This window comes from Neofelis nebulosa, chromosome 1, assembly GCF_028018385.1.
Source record: "Neofelis nebulosa isolate mNeoNeb1 chromosome 1, mNeoNeb1.pri, whole genome shotgun sequence".
Lineage (NCBI taxonomy): Eukaryota > Metazoa > Chordata > Mammalia > Carnivora > Felidae > Neofelis > Neofelis nebulosa.
This window is the reverse complement of record NC_080782.1, coordinates 93205678-93223381: the sequence shown is the minus strand read 5'-3', so window position 1 is coordinate 93223381 and position 17704 is coordinate 93205678. Positions and strand designations below refer to the sequence as shown.

Sequence of the window (17704 nt, the reverse complement as noted above, 5' to 3'; positions counted from 1 at the left end):
GACTTTTCAGTCCAGAGATGTACAGTCACCCGCTAGGCAGGAATCAGTTGGGCTATCATTATCATACTTTCTTCATCATCGTGATCAAATTTTCTTCATATGTAATTTCAGGGACATTGCATTGATACTGGCTTAGGTCTTCTTACTAGCACTTAGATCCCTGAGGCAAGATGGAATGACGTAGGTAAATTTAATAAGCTCCTGCCTCATTTCTTCCAGACACAGAGACGTGTGACTATGGCTGGCACAAATTCCAAGGGCAGTGCTACAAATACTTCGCGCATCGGCGCACATGGGACGCAGCTGAAAGGGAATGCCGTCTGCAGGGCGCGCATCTTACAAGCATCCTGTCTCATGAAGAACAGATGTTTGTGAACCGTATGTAGCAAGCATACTAAGGTTTTGAAGCTCACTCAGTGTCACCATCTTAGTTTTCTTTGCATCTAACTGAACAGAAGTAGCATTCTCCGTTGCAGTTTGATTTACTAAGTCCCTCATCTGAACTACTTAAAAGCCTCTCTCCTACATGAGTCCCCTACTTTGAGAAATACCTCTCACATAGGAAGGCATTTCCTGATCTGCCAGCAGTAGGTGAAACAGCACCCTGTAGGTTGAGTCACATGAAATTGCTATTTGATCATTTTTTGACTTACCAAAATGGCCCCTTCTTATGGTTCCATCTCATTCTTCTCAGCTGCTGTTGTAGTTTCTGTTTTGAAGATGTGCATATGTTGTCTAAAGTTAAAGACAAAATTGCTTCCAGTTATTTTTATCCCACTAATTAAATCTGAATTTGTAATAGCACCCTAATCCTACCCTCGGCACAAAATTGGTTCTTATCCACACCGCTAATGGTTTTAAGCCATAGAAAGGGGGCTTCATGTTAAGGGCATGAACAAATGGAGACTGAAAGCTAATGAAACTTACTACCAGAGCTGTTGAATAACTCCTTAAACTGGAACAAAGAGGAGAGCAGCTTGCTTTTATGTAGCGAATATGTAGAAGTTTTTTGCTTATGAAGCATTGTTTGATGCTCTGTTAAATATGTTCTCATAAAGCCTGCTATCTTTTAGAAGTTTGATAGTTAATTTGCAATTTGGATGGAGGTTCATTTAACTTTTTTGCATGGTATTCTCGCCAGTGACTCATCTATGATGAAAGTAATTATTTTTGAGGATAATTTTACAGGACTATCTGGTCTAGGTATTCATTGTTTGAAATGCTTTGAGAAAAAACATGTGGCTTCCAAAGTGAGGCTAGTATGGGAATGATCTGTCACATTTTATCAGGTCACTGAATTTTTGCCAATGGCATAGCTTAATAAAAAAATGGAAAGTTTTTATCATGAGTAAGGCTGGAAAAAATATTTAATTATAGGAAACTGCTAGGGAAATTATTTTCTTATGTCTGATATTTTAATGTTTCTCAATGTTTGTGAATTAGCTTTTTAGTTTAAAGCACACTGGGCAGAAGAACAAAAGATAGTTAGACTATGAGAGATTTTTATGAGCAACTAAACAAAAATCCAGCCAGGAAAGAGGATGCATGATTCACTCTGAAAATAATTTTCTTTAATACATTTCATCCATATATGGGAAAGGTAGTAAAAATATCTGTGTTGTTTCCCCTCTCTTAGGTGTGGGCCATGATTATCAGTGGATAGGCCTCAATGACAAGATGTTTGAACATGACTTCCGTTGGACCGATGGCAGCACACTGGTAATGTTGACTGTGCATGAAAAATGATACCAATTCTAGGACCTTGGTACTGTGTGCTGATTGCATGTTACAGAGGGTGTATTTGACTGGAGACCAGTTAAGTGACTTGATCAGGGTCACTCAGTGAAATAAATGAGTGTTAGAGGGGCTCCTGGGTGGCTCAGTCTGTTGAGCGTCCGACTTCAGCTCAGGTCACGATCTCACGGTTCGTGAGTTCAAGCCCTGCGTCAGGCTCTGGGCTGATGGCTCAGAGCCTGGAGCCTGCTTCCAATTCTGTGTCTCCCTCTCTCTCTGCCCCTCCCCCATTCATGCTCTGTCTCTCTCTGTCTCAAAAATAAATAAATATTAAAAAAAAATTTAAAAAAAAATGAGTGTTAGAATGGAGTTCCATGCTAACTGATCCACAAACAGTGCTCCCATCATTGTGGCTCTCTTTGAAAGAGCAGCACATCAGACTCTGTTGAACTGGAAAACCACATAATCAGCAGAATTGCCTTAAGTTTGTCTTTCAGATGGTTATCTTTGCTTTTTATAGCTTCAAAGGAAAAAGGGAAAGAATAAATGTAAGAGAAAAGGCCTTTAAAAAAATACCTTTCTCTCTTACATAATTTCACTGGAAATCTGCTATATGGCATGGCTCATTTTTATCCAAACCAAAATGCTCATTTTTTTTCATCTTAAGAAAGATTGTTGAATTATGATCTTGTGGATTTTCTTCCACTCAAACTGCTAATTACATAGTTTTGAGCTTTCTCTGCTTCTTAAAGAATGACTTGGTAACACTGGCCAGAACCTTGAGTAGGCTGAAATGAGATTCTTAGGACCGCTGAACCTGTTTTGAGTCACTATTCTAGATACATGTGAGTGTAATTTTTTTAGAAGTAGTTCAAGTGTGGTTAGCTATACTAGTGGTTCTAGGCACTGGCTGTTCATTGGAATCACCTGGGGAACATAATTTAACAACTGGTGCCTAGGCATCAGCTCAAATTCATTAAAGCAAAACCTCTGGCAGCTATATTTTCCACATGCTCTCCAGGTGATTCTCAAATGCAGACAAGTTGAGATCCACTGGGCTAAACGATAGGTATAAATTCAGTTCTAAATTAGATGAATAGCAGGAAAAATTGAAAATAATTTTTAAGCTCTTATGTTTAAATTTCATTCATTACCTGCCACTCATCTGGATGTAATGAGTTTGGCCAAACGTAAAGTTCGTCCTAGAACAGATGCCGAAATAACCTCTGCTTTTGGAAGTTCTACTCTGTTTGAGAAAGCTTTTCTGTGTTCTTTTGGACATACCACTCAGGTCATCTCTGTGTCAGTTGCCATACTCAGCATTTGGCGTGGGTTTATTCCCCCACAATAATCTTTAAGAGAGGTATTAAGTGTTTTACAGGTCAAGAGAGGGAAGGTCAGTTAGGTTGAGATTTTTGCCCAGAGTCACAATTCTGTTAAGTGGCAAAGTCAGGATGTGAACTCAGGCCTGTCTCCAAAGCCATGCTTTATTCTGGCTGACACGTCCTTGATTTGAAAAGGTATCCCTTATTACATTTTGCTTTGAGCAACCCTAAAATAAAGTCTGGCTTACCCTCTCTCTGTCATCACTCCTTATGTTTAATCAGCACTATTTGCCATTAAGGTTCATAAGTAGGTTCTTTGGCAAGATGCAGAAAAAATAGGGAAGGTAGATTGTAAAATATATTCCCAATAAGATCTATCAACCATATCCTCTGGATCAATACTCATTGTTCTCTCATTGTCCGAAGTGGATGGTATATCTGCAAAAGTTGCATCTGTGTATTTTTGTTTTGCTAAAATAAATAAATATTTCAGGGAGGATAATTTGGTCAGTTAGATTAATGGTGATTGGTATGGTGTGAATCCTTCTGTATTTGAATTGTAATTGAAGATAAACTATTTTGATTTTACTTATAATGTGTATGTGAATATAAAATTAAAGGATTTTTTATGTATGTTATAGATAGTTAAGACTTTTTATAATTTTGCAAATGTATTTTATACAGTATAGGCATTTAACGAGTTTTCTTTTGTTGAATGAATACTTCAGTCCTATGGGGTAACTTGAGTCTTAAGACCCACCATTAAGTCTTCCTCCCACACATGTTCCTTTACACATAGCCCACTGAAAAGTACAAGTCCTAGGAGGTCCCATCTGTATTACAGAAGTTAGAACGCCAAGAACTCAGGTAGGGCTCTGGTTGGTGCTTATTTGTTCCTTGCAGACCTTAACCACAGCTTATCTGAAAGTGTACCTCTATGTTCCCCCTCTGAGCCTGGCATTTGGCGAGGTGTGGTATATGTAAAGTCTGCCATTTGCTACATATTGACCTGATCAGGCCAAGTCCCCAACTTCAATTTCTCATTGGTTCTATGGAACTGATTTGTATGTTTTCATTCTTAGCATTTTTGTGTGTTACAACATGTTTATTCTGGTCATTAGCAGTTCAGCTTTTCAAAGAAGTGGTTTTCTTGCCTGCTTTTTACTATTTATGGTGTCTAGGACAAGGCCCTTATACTACCTATGAACTTGGTTAATGACACTGAATCTTGACTTCTAGCTGGCAGCTGGGTGAGGTCTGTAAAACATCTTAGGGAAGGTTCCTTTCCTGTCAAATGCCATTCAGGTGAGCTTGATTCATCAGATGTCATTATTCCACTATGCCAAAGCAAGCCAAGTCAACTTTATTTTTTTTCCTTTTTCTTTTGGTCTGTGTCCATTAAGTTTCAAAGGACTGTGAAAAATACTGTATAAAAATAACTTAATTGCCATTTCCATGGCCTAGACTGGTCCTAAACTTGGTAAGTAAGCAAGAATTGCACTTTGCAAGAGAGAAATATATTGATCTTCCTAGGAAATTTTCAGGGGAAGATAACATGGCCTCATGTAGGTAACTGTACAGTGTAAACAAGAACCTTACCCTAAATGAGTTCACGTTTTTACATTGAAACCTAAGGATTATGAAGAGAGCATCAAGTGAGGGTCTTGGTTTGAAGAAGTGAGCAGATGAATTACATAAATAAGCAAAGCGTATCAAAGAAACAATACAAGCAAATCTAGAAAGCACTCTGACAGACCCTTGGTTTCTTCTTAATTCCCTCTTTGTGTCAAATAAAAGTGTGCTAAGGAGTGTCCCTAACTTGGAACATTTTGAAACAGAAAAGACCATCTGCCCAACAGCCTGTCTCCCTCCCATCTGACTGATCTCTGGCCCACTCTGCTTTTGTAACCACCCTCGCCTCTATCCCTTCCTTTCTGACACAGCCTAGGTGTCTCTTAAACTCGTTTGTAGTTCATTCTGCAGCCACCATCCCCTTAACAGGTTCCATATGTTTGCAGGCTTTGAATAAAATAGTTCTTCTTTGTTTCGCTGTTTACTCCAAATGTCTTGCCTTTGAAAAGATCCCTAATAGTAAACTCTACATCAGAGAAAGCAGTATCCGCTTACACTTGGAAATGGTGTTACCTTGACTGTGTGCAATTTTAAGGACTTTGTTTATGTTTTAGAGTGATTTCTCCCTTCTCCCCTTTGCCCCCATTTTTTGTTTGAAAGATTTATTAGAGCTTATTCTTCTTGGGAGGTAGAGCAGTATTAAAACAAAAAGGACCTTTGATATTTACTGTATATTATCATCTGTTATTCAGCCTTACAATTCAGTAAAAGCAAACAAGTTTCTATTAGGTTTTTCAGTCTCAATAATTTCTTTTCTTAAAATAATTAAGCTCTGCTTCAATAAACTTGCAGTATAATTATATCGTAGTTAACAGGATTATGCTATATCGCGAGATGTCGATTTATATGCTTGTACTACATTAATAGTGTTATTTGGCCAAGTTATCTAAATTGCCCTTGTTCTTCAGATTCTGATTGATTCATTCCACGTTATTGGCCCCCGTAATATGGTGTGGATAACATGCCAAATTCTTGCTTTTGTTGTATTTCCAAAATATTTTTTATTATCATTTGGGGGGTTTACCCAGTAAGTTTCACAAAAGTGTACTCAGAGGGAAATTGGGTCTAGCCTTAACCTTTGTGATTTTTATTAAGGTTATTTTCTCTTAACACATTCCAGTTTTTATTTTCTCACTAGGTTTTCTAATAACCAGTCACACTTCAATTTGTGTCTTAGTTTTCTATTGACGAGTTGTTCTTTAACTTGACTATTGATCTCTTAATAGCGAAATGCCCCAAGTACTTTATTAGAAACTCAGACAAATAACTTCAATAATGAATAACTTCACTTGTCACCCAAGTGATGTCTTCAAAGACACTAAGTTAAACTATCCAAGTTAAATACACATTAAAGCTGGCAAACTTAAACAAACATTTCTTATCTAGCTTCCATACTTTTAGTTGAGTTTTAAGTTCTTTCTTTAACCTAATTGTTAAATGAATGACTAGTCTGAAGTGTTTCCCCCAGATATGTTTCCAGTGCCTATGACCTGCCCTTTCCCTTACTATGAACTCTTGTTACTCTCTTCCTGAAATCCTGCAATATCTTCCTCTTGCCTTCAGTATAAAATTCTAATTATGAGCCTGGCATACCAAGCCCACTATTCCACCTGCCACTTCCTAAGCAATATCATCTCAAAATACTCACAGTTCCTGGAATAAGCCATGACATCTAACTCCTGAGGATCTTTGCATACTCTTGCCCTAGTGCTTAGAATAATTTTATTTAATAAATGTTCATATGCCTTGTTTAGGCAAGAGTCTCCTTCCAGGAAGCCTTCCCAATTGACTGTGACTAAGAGCTCCTCTACTTGTTCCAGAAGCCTCTTGTGTCCTCTTTGCATCTGACCACTGACCTCCGTGGGGCTAATTTCCTGACACTGAGCTTTCTGAGGCAGGGATTAACCTTCATTTCTATTTTTTCAGCACCTAGTGGAATTGTTGACAAAAATAGATACTTAATGTTTTTTGAATGCTAATTAATATTTTTTAATGTTTATTTCTGACAGAGGGGCGGGGGAGAATGTGGGCAAGCAAGGGAGGGGCAGAGAGAGAGGGGGACAGAAGATGGGAAGCAGGCTCTGAGCTGACAGCACAAAACCCAACGCAGGGCTCAAACTCATGAACCATGAGACCATGACCTGAGCCGAAGTCGGACTCTTAACCGACTGAGCCACCCAGGCACCCCTGAATGGTAATTAATATTTATACATTGCTCAATCATCTTATTCTGTTATGTTCTGAATCATGAAATGACCAATTAAGACTTTTGGGTGAATCACTTTGTGACAATTCTTGTTTATCTAAGTTAAATATTTAATTTAATGTTGTACCAGTATGAAAAACATTAAAACATAATAGATGAGATTTCAAAAATGGTGAAAAAAAAAAGTTCCCCCAAAACAAATATATATATATGGCTGAGTGTACTGCATCTTAGAGAAGTTATTAACCCAAAGGAAAACAGATGTGCCTACTGGAAATGATGACAGTTTTGTCCATGGTTGTCCCAAGAATACATTTACAATAAGCTCTGGGAAGAAAAAATGGAAAGTAAACCTTTCAGCCTCTGCCACCCCTGCAGGTTTGAGTTATATCAGGGCAGATTTTCCATGAAGCTTTAGGAAACCAACAATTACTCAAAACTTTGAAGGAGGATTTTTTTTCAAGATAGGCACATATTCTGTCATTATACTTTCTGCAGAAAAATTACTTAGAAAACCTATATTATCCAAATCCAAAATGTAGTAGAACACACAAAAGAAAATCTTATCCCTGAATGTTATTTTATTTTTTATAGTTTGGTTGACTAAGGATGAATTGGTTGCCTAAGGCTGGACAGAGCTTCATTTATTCATCCTCTATCTGAGTCTGTTCTTTCAAGCATAGAGGCAGCCAGACATGAGAGAACAGCATGGAATCATTTATACTGTCCTATCTATATATTTCCTAGCAAAATCATTTTCACAACTTTCTGTACAACTACAGACTACAGACAACTGTCCATGGATAGCACAATCAGGCATTGGAAACTGTTAGGTGCCTTCATGACACTACTTTTTGTAACATATCTCCCAAACAATTGGTTTAAATTCAACCCCTGGACCTCAGAGATTTAAAGCTGTTATCATCATGCTCCCTCCTCTCTCTGACCCCCAGGCATAAATTCTGACAAGGGGAGAATTTGGTCCTTTCTCTCTTCTCTTTAGTGAGTTTTTGCAGCACCACTAAAGCTCACCCCTCACCACTGGGGATTGGATGCTTCAGTGGATCAGAAGCAGTTACTTCAAAGGAAAATGTCACCTTAGATAGTGTTGTGCAGAGGTTGAGGATTGAATAGAACTGACAACCCAGTTTCCTTTTAAAAATGTTGAGGAGCCTTGGAGTGTTTGATTTGTTTGGCAAGAAACAAAACAAAACAAAAAACCAAAAACAAAACAAAAAGCAGAAACAAACAAACAAACAAAAATCTTTCTATGTCTCTTTCACATTTTCCTTCTATCATCTCTATTTTGTCCACACTCAGGCAAGCCCTGAAAGGCTGCTGGCTTGTCAGCTTCCTGGGAAGTAGCCACAGCCCTCTTCTCACTGTCCAGTACTATTAGAGGAAACAAAAAACCTTTCTCTCCTCCACACTTGTCTAAATCTTTTTGGGAAGTTCTCAAACAAGTTACTAATTCACAGAACCATAAAGGTCTTATTTTCTAGCTCTAACCAGCTCATCTTGCCCCTCGATAGTTCTGACAGAGGTTGCAAAAGGCTAATCGGTAGCCTTTTGCACTTAAAAAAATACTACTTGAAAAATATTTCTGGAAGGTAACTGAATTTTGCCTTTTTTGTTTGTTCTCATCTTGGTAAGCATGTTCAGCACTGGCAAGCTGGCATACCTAGAATTTGGGACACCCAGTCACCCTCCTGGTTAGGGTTGATGCATGAGAATTGCCAGATTTGTGGATTGACTTTAAATACAGAGACCCCTTTCCTTTTTTCATAAATAAACTCATCAGTCTGTCAAGCAAAGTATTGTGAGAAAAACCAGCTTTGAAAAAAGGTAGAAACAATGAAGAAATAGCCCTTAACTCAGGAATAAACACTTAAAAGGGGCAGAGAAAAGGAGTAACAAGTTGCAGGCCATAAACCATTAATTTTTTTTCTACAGGAAGGTATCATTATTACCCTTTTATAAACACAAAGGTTCCTCTCCTCCTCCCTCTGCCAGATGTCTTGGACATTGAAAAGAGAATCAAGAGTATGAGCTAATTCCCAGTGTTTTCTAAACTCATTTGTAGGTTTCTGCTCATTTGAAAGGATTGTCCATGATTTGGCAGAAAACAGTGCAAAACAAAACCCCCGAACTGAAAACTTAAGTTTTACTTTGTCTACCTGAAAACATTAGAAAACGCTCTGTAAAGTGTTTGCAGATGGATATGTGTCAGCTGTGGTGTGGTTTGAGATCCAAGTCAGATGCCACTTGTCTGTGAACAAGTCACACCGCATATCAACATTAATTTAATTATGTTAAACTTCACAGACTTCATTATATTAACCTAAAAGCCAAGGAAAACATATGCTGTTTCCTCATCCTTTAACACATTACTCATGAGTGGAAGAATTCTCAGTTTCTGTTCTGCCCAAGACCATTCAGCTCTTAATAAAAATTTTTACTTGTGTTGCAGTTCAGTTTGATTTGAAACCAACAACTGGTTCCTGTGATTCTACGTGTGAAATATAACCAGTCATAGAAGTTCTGGAACACAAAACCCTCATCTCCGCCTTGCCTTTACTTGTGCGCAGATATCTAGAGATAGGTGACAGGGCTGGAAGAACACTTACCATCACTGGAAAATCATTTCATAATTGACAAGGTTCTCCTTAAAAAAAAAAAAATCAATTCCTTCTCACAGATGCTTTCCCAGCAGCTCTATGAAACTCTAAAATCATGTACAGATATTTAAATTTAATTGCTAATTACTTTAAGGCAATTCATGGAAAAGGCAAACAAAACTGTGGAATGGGTTTTGGCAGTTTCCCACTGCATTTGGATCGTCAGCGCTTCCTGCCTGAAGATCTGCGCAAACAAGCTTGGGGTGAGGGAACCCACTGGCTCCTTCTGAGGTGGGGGTTAAATGCAAAGGGCTCCGTGGGGCTCTGCCTGCCCCTCCCCCATTTCAAGTGCTCTTGCGGTGGGAGGAACTCACATCCTTTAGAAAATGCTGTTGATAATTACAGCTTTGTAGGGCAGTGAGCTCACGCTATTACATGAGATTAGTGCTGTACTCAAGAGCTGCCAGATTGTCTCTCCCGCACAGAGACTTGCCAGCTAGGAAAATAATGGGCATATTGCCATTTTAACAGCTATCAGGAGACCCCAAGTTAGTTTTTCTTCCCTTCAGCATATTCATGTTTGTAGGATCCAACTCCAGCCTACCAGCCCAGGGCAGTGACACAAAACAAATGTCTCTTTCTCCTTTAAAACAAAGCTGCTCTTTTCCTTTTTGTTGTTCAACTAAAAGACAACAGCAAGACTATAACCTCCCTTAAAACATAAATAAATAAGGACCCAGACTGGAGTAACGTTAAGCAAGTACAAGGATCAGAAGAGGTAGATCTCTACCTCGCCAGGAGGTCATTTGCCCCCTAGGAGTTGAATAAAGCAAAGTTAAATGTACCCCCCGCAGACCGAAAACAAACGCCTATTGTGCAGCATAGCCATCTAGGGGGAGAAAAGGCATTTTAAAGTTACCAAATGTTTTGATTTCTGTAATAAGTAGTGCTCCTCACTTCCTTGCAGATAACTGGTTGACCTATGTTCTGAAAGGCTGAGGGTAACCCAGAGTGGTTACTCTGAGTTCTTTATTTTGTGAAAAGGTGGTTTCTTATCAGCATACGTTTCAAACATTTCAAACGGGTAAGCGGTCCTCTTGGGAAAGTGTTTCTATTTGTGGAGTTGGCTTTTTATACTTTGTGGTTATCTGTTTCCCCTTGGCATCGGTGGCATTTGGCTAATACTTGTAGCTTTGAGAATACGGCCATGGCACTGTCCCTTGCAGGTGATGATAGGGGTTTGCACACAGAAGTCAGCTTTTAGTACAGGTACCACATTTTATGGCTAGTCTAGGTAAGTTTTTACCAAAAAAAAAAAAACAAAAACTAAATGTGAATCACACCGCGGGCAGTAATTTGCGCACATACGTGTTTGTTTACAATCTGCCCTGTTGTAAGGATTTGAGGTGGGTATTATAGATTTGACTTTGCTTCTGATGCAGTTTCACCATTGACATAAATATAAATAATCTGATAATTTTAAAAGAAAAAATGGAGAAAAATAAACTATTGTAGATAACATTCTAGTCAGATCGAAAAATCGGATTATAGCTGCCATTACCTGTAACGGAACAGAATGCAATCACATTGTTAAATGCTGTTTAGCTGAGGTCCATCTTCTAGCAAAGTGTTCTCTTCATGCTTTCCCTCACAAAACTGAGAGAACATTTCACATATAATCATTTCATCTTGATACATGAAGTAAATAATCATGATTGGGGGGGTATTGTAAATTCTGTTTTAAGTAACTTAGTTGGTAATTCATGATATATTAATGGAGGGATATCACCACCTAGTGGTCGTATTGTATTTTGTGTTTCAAAACTTCACATACCCAGAATTCCACTTAGATCTACGAAGGAATAGTATTCCTGGTGAATTAAGTTCCTTTAGTCTGGAGTTTAAAATATACTATATACTTATTGTGAACCTGAAAGTTAAATGTGAGATTAGATAATTTTTCAAACACAGCGTGAAGTTAACACACAGAGTCACATGCTTAGTAAAATCCTAGCAACTGAGGCAAATATTAGAGCCAATGTTTCTCATATCTTCACTTTATACACAGTAATAGAACACAGTGGAAAGTTTTCCTTGGCAACTTACATTGGTATTTGAACCTAGAGGACATTTTTGGTTTTCTTATGAAAGCTTTTCACAGAGAATTAAATTAGCAGTGTTTGGGGGGAGGGAGAGTAGGTAGAAAGCAGCGACTGGACTGTTAGATTTAGTATGTTCTCCCATCAATTACAATAAAATATTATGTCATAGGACAGCTTCACTGGGCAAATGTCAAGAATGGTTTTTACCAATGGAATGTGTGTGATTATTTAAATGTGCTTGGCAAAATCCATAATAGTTCTGAAACATAGAGACTTTAATTGGCCATTTAAGATAATTTAAATTATAGTGAATTTTAAAGACTAAAAAGTGACTGTATCTAAGCTGAAAAATTATAGCGAAAAGTGTGCATAGGTAGATGATAGCTATATAGATAGATGAAAGAAGGCCCTTGGCAGCTGCATATTCAGGATTTCAAGTTTTGCAGTTTCAGTTACACATGAGATACCCTGAAGATCCACAAGATGAAATATTTTGTACTTTTTTTTCTCAGGTACAAATTTGAAGTGTACCTAGTGGCTGGCTAGTGTGTGAGAATTGTTCAATTAGCTATCAAATCTGTCTAGTGGGTGGCTCAGTTTTTGCATTTCCAGAGGTCTATTGCTGTTTATTCTGCTAAACTTTGAACCATTTTGGATCATATTTATGGTGGGAACCTACCTGCCACCAGGTGTGTGGGAATAGGGACATTTCTAAAGATCTTAGATAATTCTTCCCTAGTGCCAAGAAGTTCTGTATTTGTAGGTGTGTGTGTGTGTGTGTGTGTGTGTGTGTGTGTATGTGTGTGTATAAGAGTGGTAAATATCACATTTGTGTCTCACAAAAAGATGAACTGCAATTTTATCTAGTGTCTGTGAAAATTCTGTTTTCTTTTTAATAGAGATGAAAAGAAATCAAGAAATTCTGAACAGAGTATCTAACTTTTAAGGAGAACTAGTTAGTGCCCAGTGATTATTCTTCATAGAGTTAATTATCAATTAAGTTTTGATAGGACCTGTTGCTTTGTAAACTTCTCCCTTTCAAGAAGCTGATAAAAGAGATTTAAAAACAAGAGTTTAATGTTCTGGGGATTCTTTCTCCACCAGAAGTTGAAACAAAGTTTTCATTTTTGAATCTTGTATTTTCAAAGTTTTCATTTTTGAATCAAATTTACAAGATTTATACAAAATTTTGACACAGAAAAACAAATACTATTTGGATTGTTGCATAGAGGGGTAAGAGTAAGTCATTCCGTGGTTGAGGAACATTCCTTACTCCAGTTTTTCCTTTTCACCACCTAGCTGTTTGCATTTTTCTTCATAAATTGATTTGCTTACATATGTATCAAGTAGAGGACCAGCTGGGATAGGACTGTCACAGCAGTAACTGATTAATACTGGATATCCTGTTTCTTTTCTTTAACTGAGAGCCATGCTCAAAGCTGAACCCAAGCAAACTTCTTTTTTAAAGCAAAACAAAGCTTTTTTGGAAAGTTTATTTCTAAATCTTCTATATTTCTGAAACAATGGCTTTTTAACCTGAGGGAAAAAGGCAGTTTTCATCTCTGTGTAAGGAAAATGTCAATTAGTCGCATTACATTTTTGCCATCAATTTCTTTTGTTTGTGCTTGTGATACTAGTTATCTGCTGAGATGTTAGTGCCATTGATCAAGGCCCTGTGGTGTGTATTTTACAGATAAAAGATCCCCTGGTATCTCTGAATGATAGTTGGGACTCCTAGAGTCCCAACTATATATAATCAGAAATTCATCTTGAAAGGATGTTAAACTCTGTCTAACTTTAGTAGATTACTTTTGAAAGATAACTTTCAAAAGCAGATACTCCACCCCCAATTCCCACCCCCAAACACACACACACTCTACCCCCCCCCCCCCCCCCCAGTGTGTTTATGGAATCCAGGGGAAGACTTGCAAAGAGCTGAGGAGAGAGAAGAGCTCCTTAGCTATGCTGCTTGACAAAAATTAGTCAAGTCCCTCTTAGGTCTGTGGAATTGAGGTCACTCTCTAAGAGTGAAGAATTTTGGCAGGCTGGGAGGTCCTGTGTTCTCCAGAAGACCTGCAGGTTAACTTTTAGCTTTTATGTTAATGTGAGACAGAAACAAATTCTTGACAATAAAATACAGATTATTTGGAACAAAATAAGCTAAGTATTTATTAGGTTTGATAGATTTTGATGAGTAACTTAATTCAGTTCTGAGTTTTCCCTCTCAGTATTAAGATTGGTTCAAATGAGTTCTCTGGTTTGTAGAGATAATTTTCATGTGAGAGAACCATGCGTAGCTTTTGGGTTTTGGCCAGGGTTTTTTGAATCATTTTATGCCTTTGGCAGCTGATGTATTCAAATCCATTTGGGGGGGAAGAAAGGGAAAACAACTGAAACGTTACAAAATCCAGTTTAATTGAAATAGTTGTCTCTTTTGGCACTTTGGTTTTTTACAGAGACAGAGAACAGTCATTTAACGGGAACTCTAGGAGCAACTTTACCATATTATAGGCAACGTTAAGCAGTTTCATACTGGATACAAAATAAATTATCTCTTAATAAGGTGCAAGTTTTTTATAGAACACTTAGAATATTTTATATCTGAAGTGGCTTTCCTCTATATCAACTACTTAAGTTGTATGTCCTAATTTTCTCTGCCATCAGGAAAGAATGAAAATGCAAAGTAATTTAGAGTTCTCTTTTCAGACATAGCCTTGATATTATTCTGTTCCCTGGGGGAGGCAACGAGAGTTTGGGGTTTGGGTTGGAGAACATGAGTCTCGGAGACACAGACAAATGTGCAGAAGTCTGATCAGCATTTATTTTTGTCAGTGGTGTTGAAATGAATTCTCCATAAACTGTGCTGGCTTTTTGGCATATTTCTCAGTTTGCCTGTCCAGCCCTAGAAGAGGGTTGATCTAGGGTAGATCACCCAGGATGTTTGCTTATGATTCCAAATGAGGAGGAAAAAAATCAAGATGGGAGTAGGGCATTTTTCTCTGCCCATTCTGAGAATCTGTATTTCTGTGTGTATAAGACACTGTCCATTTGAGAGAGGCTCTATTACATTCTTAGAACTTAGAATTGATTTCCTGAGGAAAGATCTCTTTCTAATATTTAACTTCAGTGAAAAAATATATTATTAAACCTGAAATCAATGATTTATTTTTTTATACCCTTTACCCTGCAAGTGATATTAAAAATAAAGCTGTAAAGAATTCAGGAGGAAACAAAGAGTTATTCAGAAAACTGGAGTTTCCTTTGCTAAAGTTAGGTTGGCAATAACATGGAGCAAAATCAAAGCATCTTAGCCAAAATAAATCTGCACAATGGAGCTATCAGATATGAGGTAATAGTGTGACATGCCTGTGGGTATCCAACATTCTTGTAAAAACCACAGACCCAAAATTTGGTCCTGCACCATTAAGCCACAGTTCTGCCAAGCAACAACACAGAACGCAGGTTTTCAATCACTGTTGCAAGCCAGATGTAATTCCCACCAAAAACAATTAAATCTTTTACCAGAGGTCTGAGTCTGGGCAGCCTAAGCCCTGAGAATCACTTCAGTGGCATGGAATCTGAATCTCATTTCAGTGTGAAAATGAGGCAGTCATTGTTCAGATCAGGAGGAAAAGTCAGCTGCAAAATACATGGCAGGCCAGGAACTAGTAACATGAAGTGATATTTGTTGAGGTTAGATTAGAAAAAGGTTAGCTAAGAAATTTATAAGTTCTTTCTGATAGCTGCATAGACCATCTAATAGTGTTCATTTTTGCTGATTAGAAAAATAATTCATGCTGTCTTTAGAGAAGTGGAAAATATAAAAATATATAGAATAAACTATTACCTCCTCATATAACTTAGATATCTGAGAGTATGTGTAAAATTTGGATCATTGCATGGTTTTTGTATTTTGCTTTTCATTGCATATTTTCTGTATTTTGCTTTTTAATTTTAACTTAAAACTTCTTTTAGTATTTTCCATTTCCCTATATATTCTTCACAGACAAGATATACAGACTATATATATATATATATATATATATTCACTCTATAGATTTTTACCCATTTGCTGCTAGTATAATTAATATTTTAGATAAATTATTGTTCACATCTCTGATTTTTTTTTAAGATAGAATTTTAGAAGTGGAATTATGGGATGTAAGTGGTGGAACTTTTTGAGGTTCTTGATGTCTATCACCAACTGTTTTCCAGAATGGTTATTGTCTGTCTCATGTATCATTTGCCAACAGTGAGCAACATCTTTGATTAGAAGTAGATGTGGGGGTGCCTGATTGGCTCAGTCGGTTGAGCATCTGACTTTGGCTCAGGGTCATGAAGTCATGGCTCCTGAATTCAAGCCCCACATAGGGCTTGGTGCTGTCAGTGTGGAGCCTACTTCGGATCCTCGGTCCCTCTCTCTCTCTGCCCCTGCCTCTCTCTCCCTCTCTCTAAAAGAAATGAAACATTTAGAAGTAGATGTGGATAGGGTAGAATGCAACACACTCTGTTGTTCATTATTTATAACTATCAAATTATTTATTAAACAATACCAGTGTGTGCCAGGCATAATTCCTGGCAATGAGGATAAGTAGTAAACAAAAGAACCCCAAATTCCTGTCTTCAGTGAGCTTACATTCTATTAAGGAGAAAAAAAATACAATAAATAAATTACATAGGACATCGGAAGTTAATTATTATGAAGACAAATAAAACAAGAGATCTGGGAGTGTGTGTAGGGACAAGGACTCAGGGAGCATTACACAGTTTGCATATCCTGTGGATGTGTGGGAAAGTTATCCACCTTTGAGGACTTTTACATGTTTCCTGTAAGAGGTTAGTTAGAAAGTAACCTAGAAATGATTGAGCTCCAAAATCCATAAGTATTTGAGGAACTCTGGAACTTTGGCTATAGGAAATATCCAATACAGATCTTTGTTAGTTTTAAGGAATTCCTATTCCTTTGCTTATTAATTTAATTTAATTTAATTTAAATTTTTATTTTGATGCTGCTTTAATAGGTCTGTTAAAGACAACTTAGTTACATATCAGCAACAGGTTGAATATGACTTTTATTTTGCTTTGTCACTCCATTTCCTGTTTCCTTGTTTATTATCTATCTAAAAGAGTAGCAAAAGCAAAAACAACAAAAGGCTTTATGGGTGGAGGGTGAGAGATGATAAGGGAAAGGAAGTAAGCAAAGAAAAGGAAAACAGAGAAATAATTAGCAACCCCTTTTAGAGCAACTGTCAGTTCCTGGCTTCAGGGAGACCTGCCAGTCAAAGGATCCTCTGATCTTCCTTCCCAAGGCCATCAAGGCAGTAACTCAGTGGTACCATTCCGGCTACTAGAGTTGGATTTCAATCCATTTAATTTCTGGATCTCCACCAGAAAAATAAAAACACCCTTCATTCTGTGTTTTGGCAAAAACAAACAAACACAAACCACACCTTTATTAAGCTTCCCTTGGTTCTTTGCAATTTTATCACTTTTCAAAGACTCTTACATAGTGGGGATCTCCTTATCTCGATCTTAATTTTTGGCATGATTGAGGAGGATTTTAAAACAAAGCTAGGAAAAGAGATTGAAGGAAAAGTAGCAGGTCTCTTAATCTGGAGGCTTTCAAACTTTAGATCTTCTCACAAATTATTTTATCAAAGATCAAGGTTTTTACCATACTTAAAAGTTTTAAAAGCCATTTGTTTTTCTGAGAAGAAAAATCAGATATTGTCTAGTATACTTATTATACATTTTTAAAAGGTATAAAAGTAGCCACAGTGCTATTGGTTTGTTTGTTTGTTTGTTTGGCATGTTCTGAGTTGGAAACAACGGCTTTACTCTTACATACAACTCTTTTTTCTCTATCTTTCCCAAATAAAATCCCTTAATTCAAGCCACAAACTTATTTTAAATTTAATTCAAGAAAAGACATAGATCTGTAGGACCAAGAAAGATAGTCATATCAGCCATTGCACATGAATCTGAATCTGTCCTTCTACCAAGTGAAGAAAGTTTGACTCTATCAGATTTGGTAGCATTAGATGTGATGTACAACATGATAGCAGGCAAAGCATATTGAAAACGTGA

At 37.4% G+C, this 17704-nt stretch overlaps 1 protein-coding gene across 5 annotated transcripts in view; it reads left to right on the top strand.

Moving 5' to 3' along the window:
- VCAN (versican) overlaps positions 1–17704 on the top strand; it is a 120212-nt gene that overhangs the window by 82934 nt on the left and 19574 nt on the right. For all 5 annotated transcript variants that reach the window (XM_058727877.1, XM_058727896.1, XM_058727867.1 and 2 more), the window contains 2 exons: positions 220–378; positions 1637–1719. In XM_058727877.1, the coding sequence (XP_058583860.1) occupies positions 220–378; positions 1637–1719 (242 nt within the window). The remainder of the gene's footprint in view (positions 1–219; positions 379–1636; positions 1720–17704) is intronic.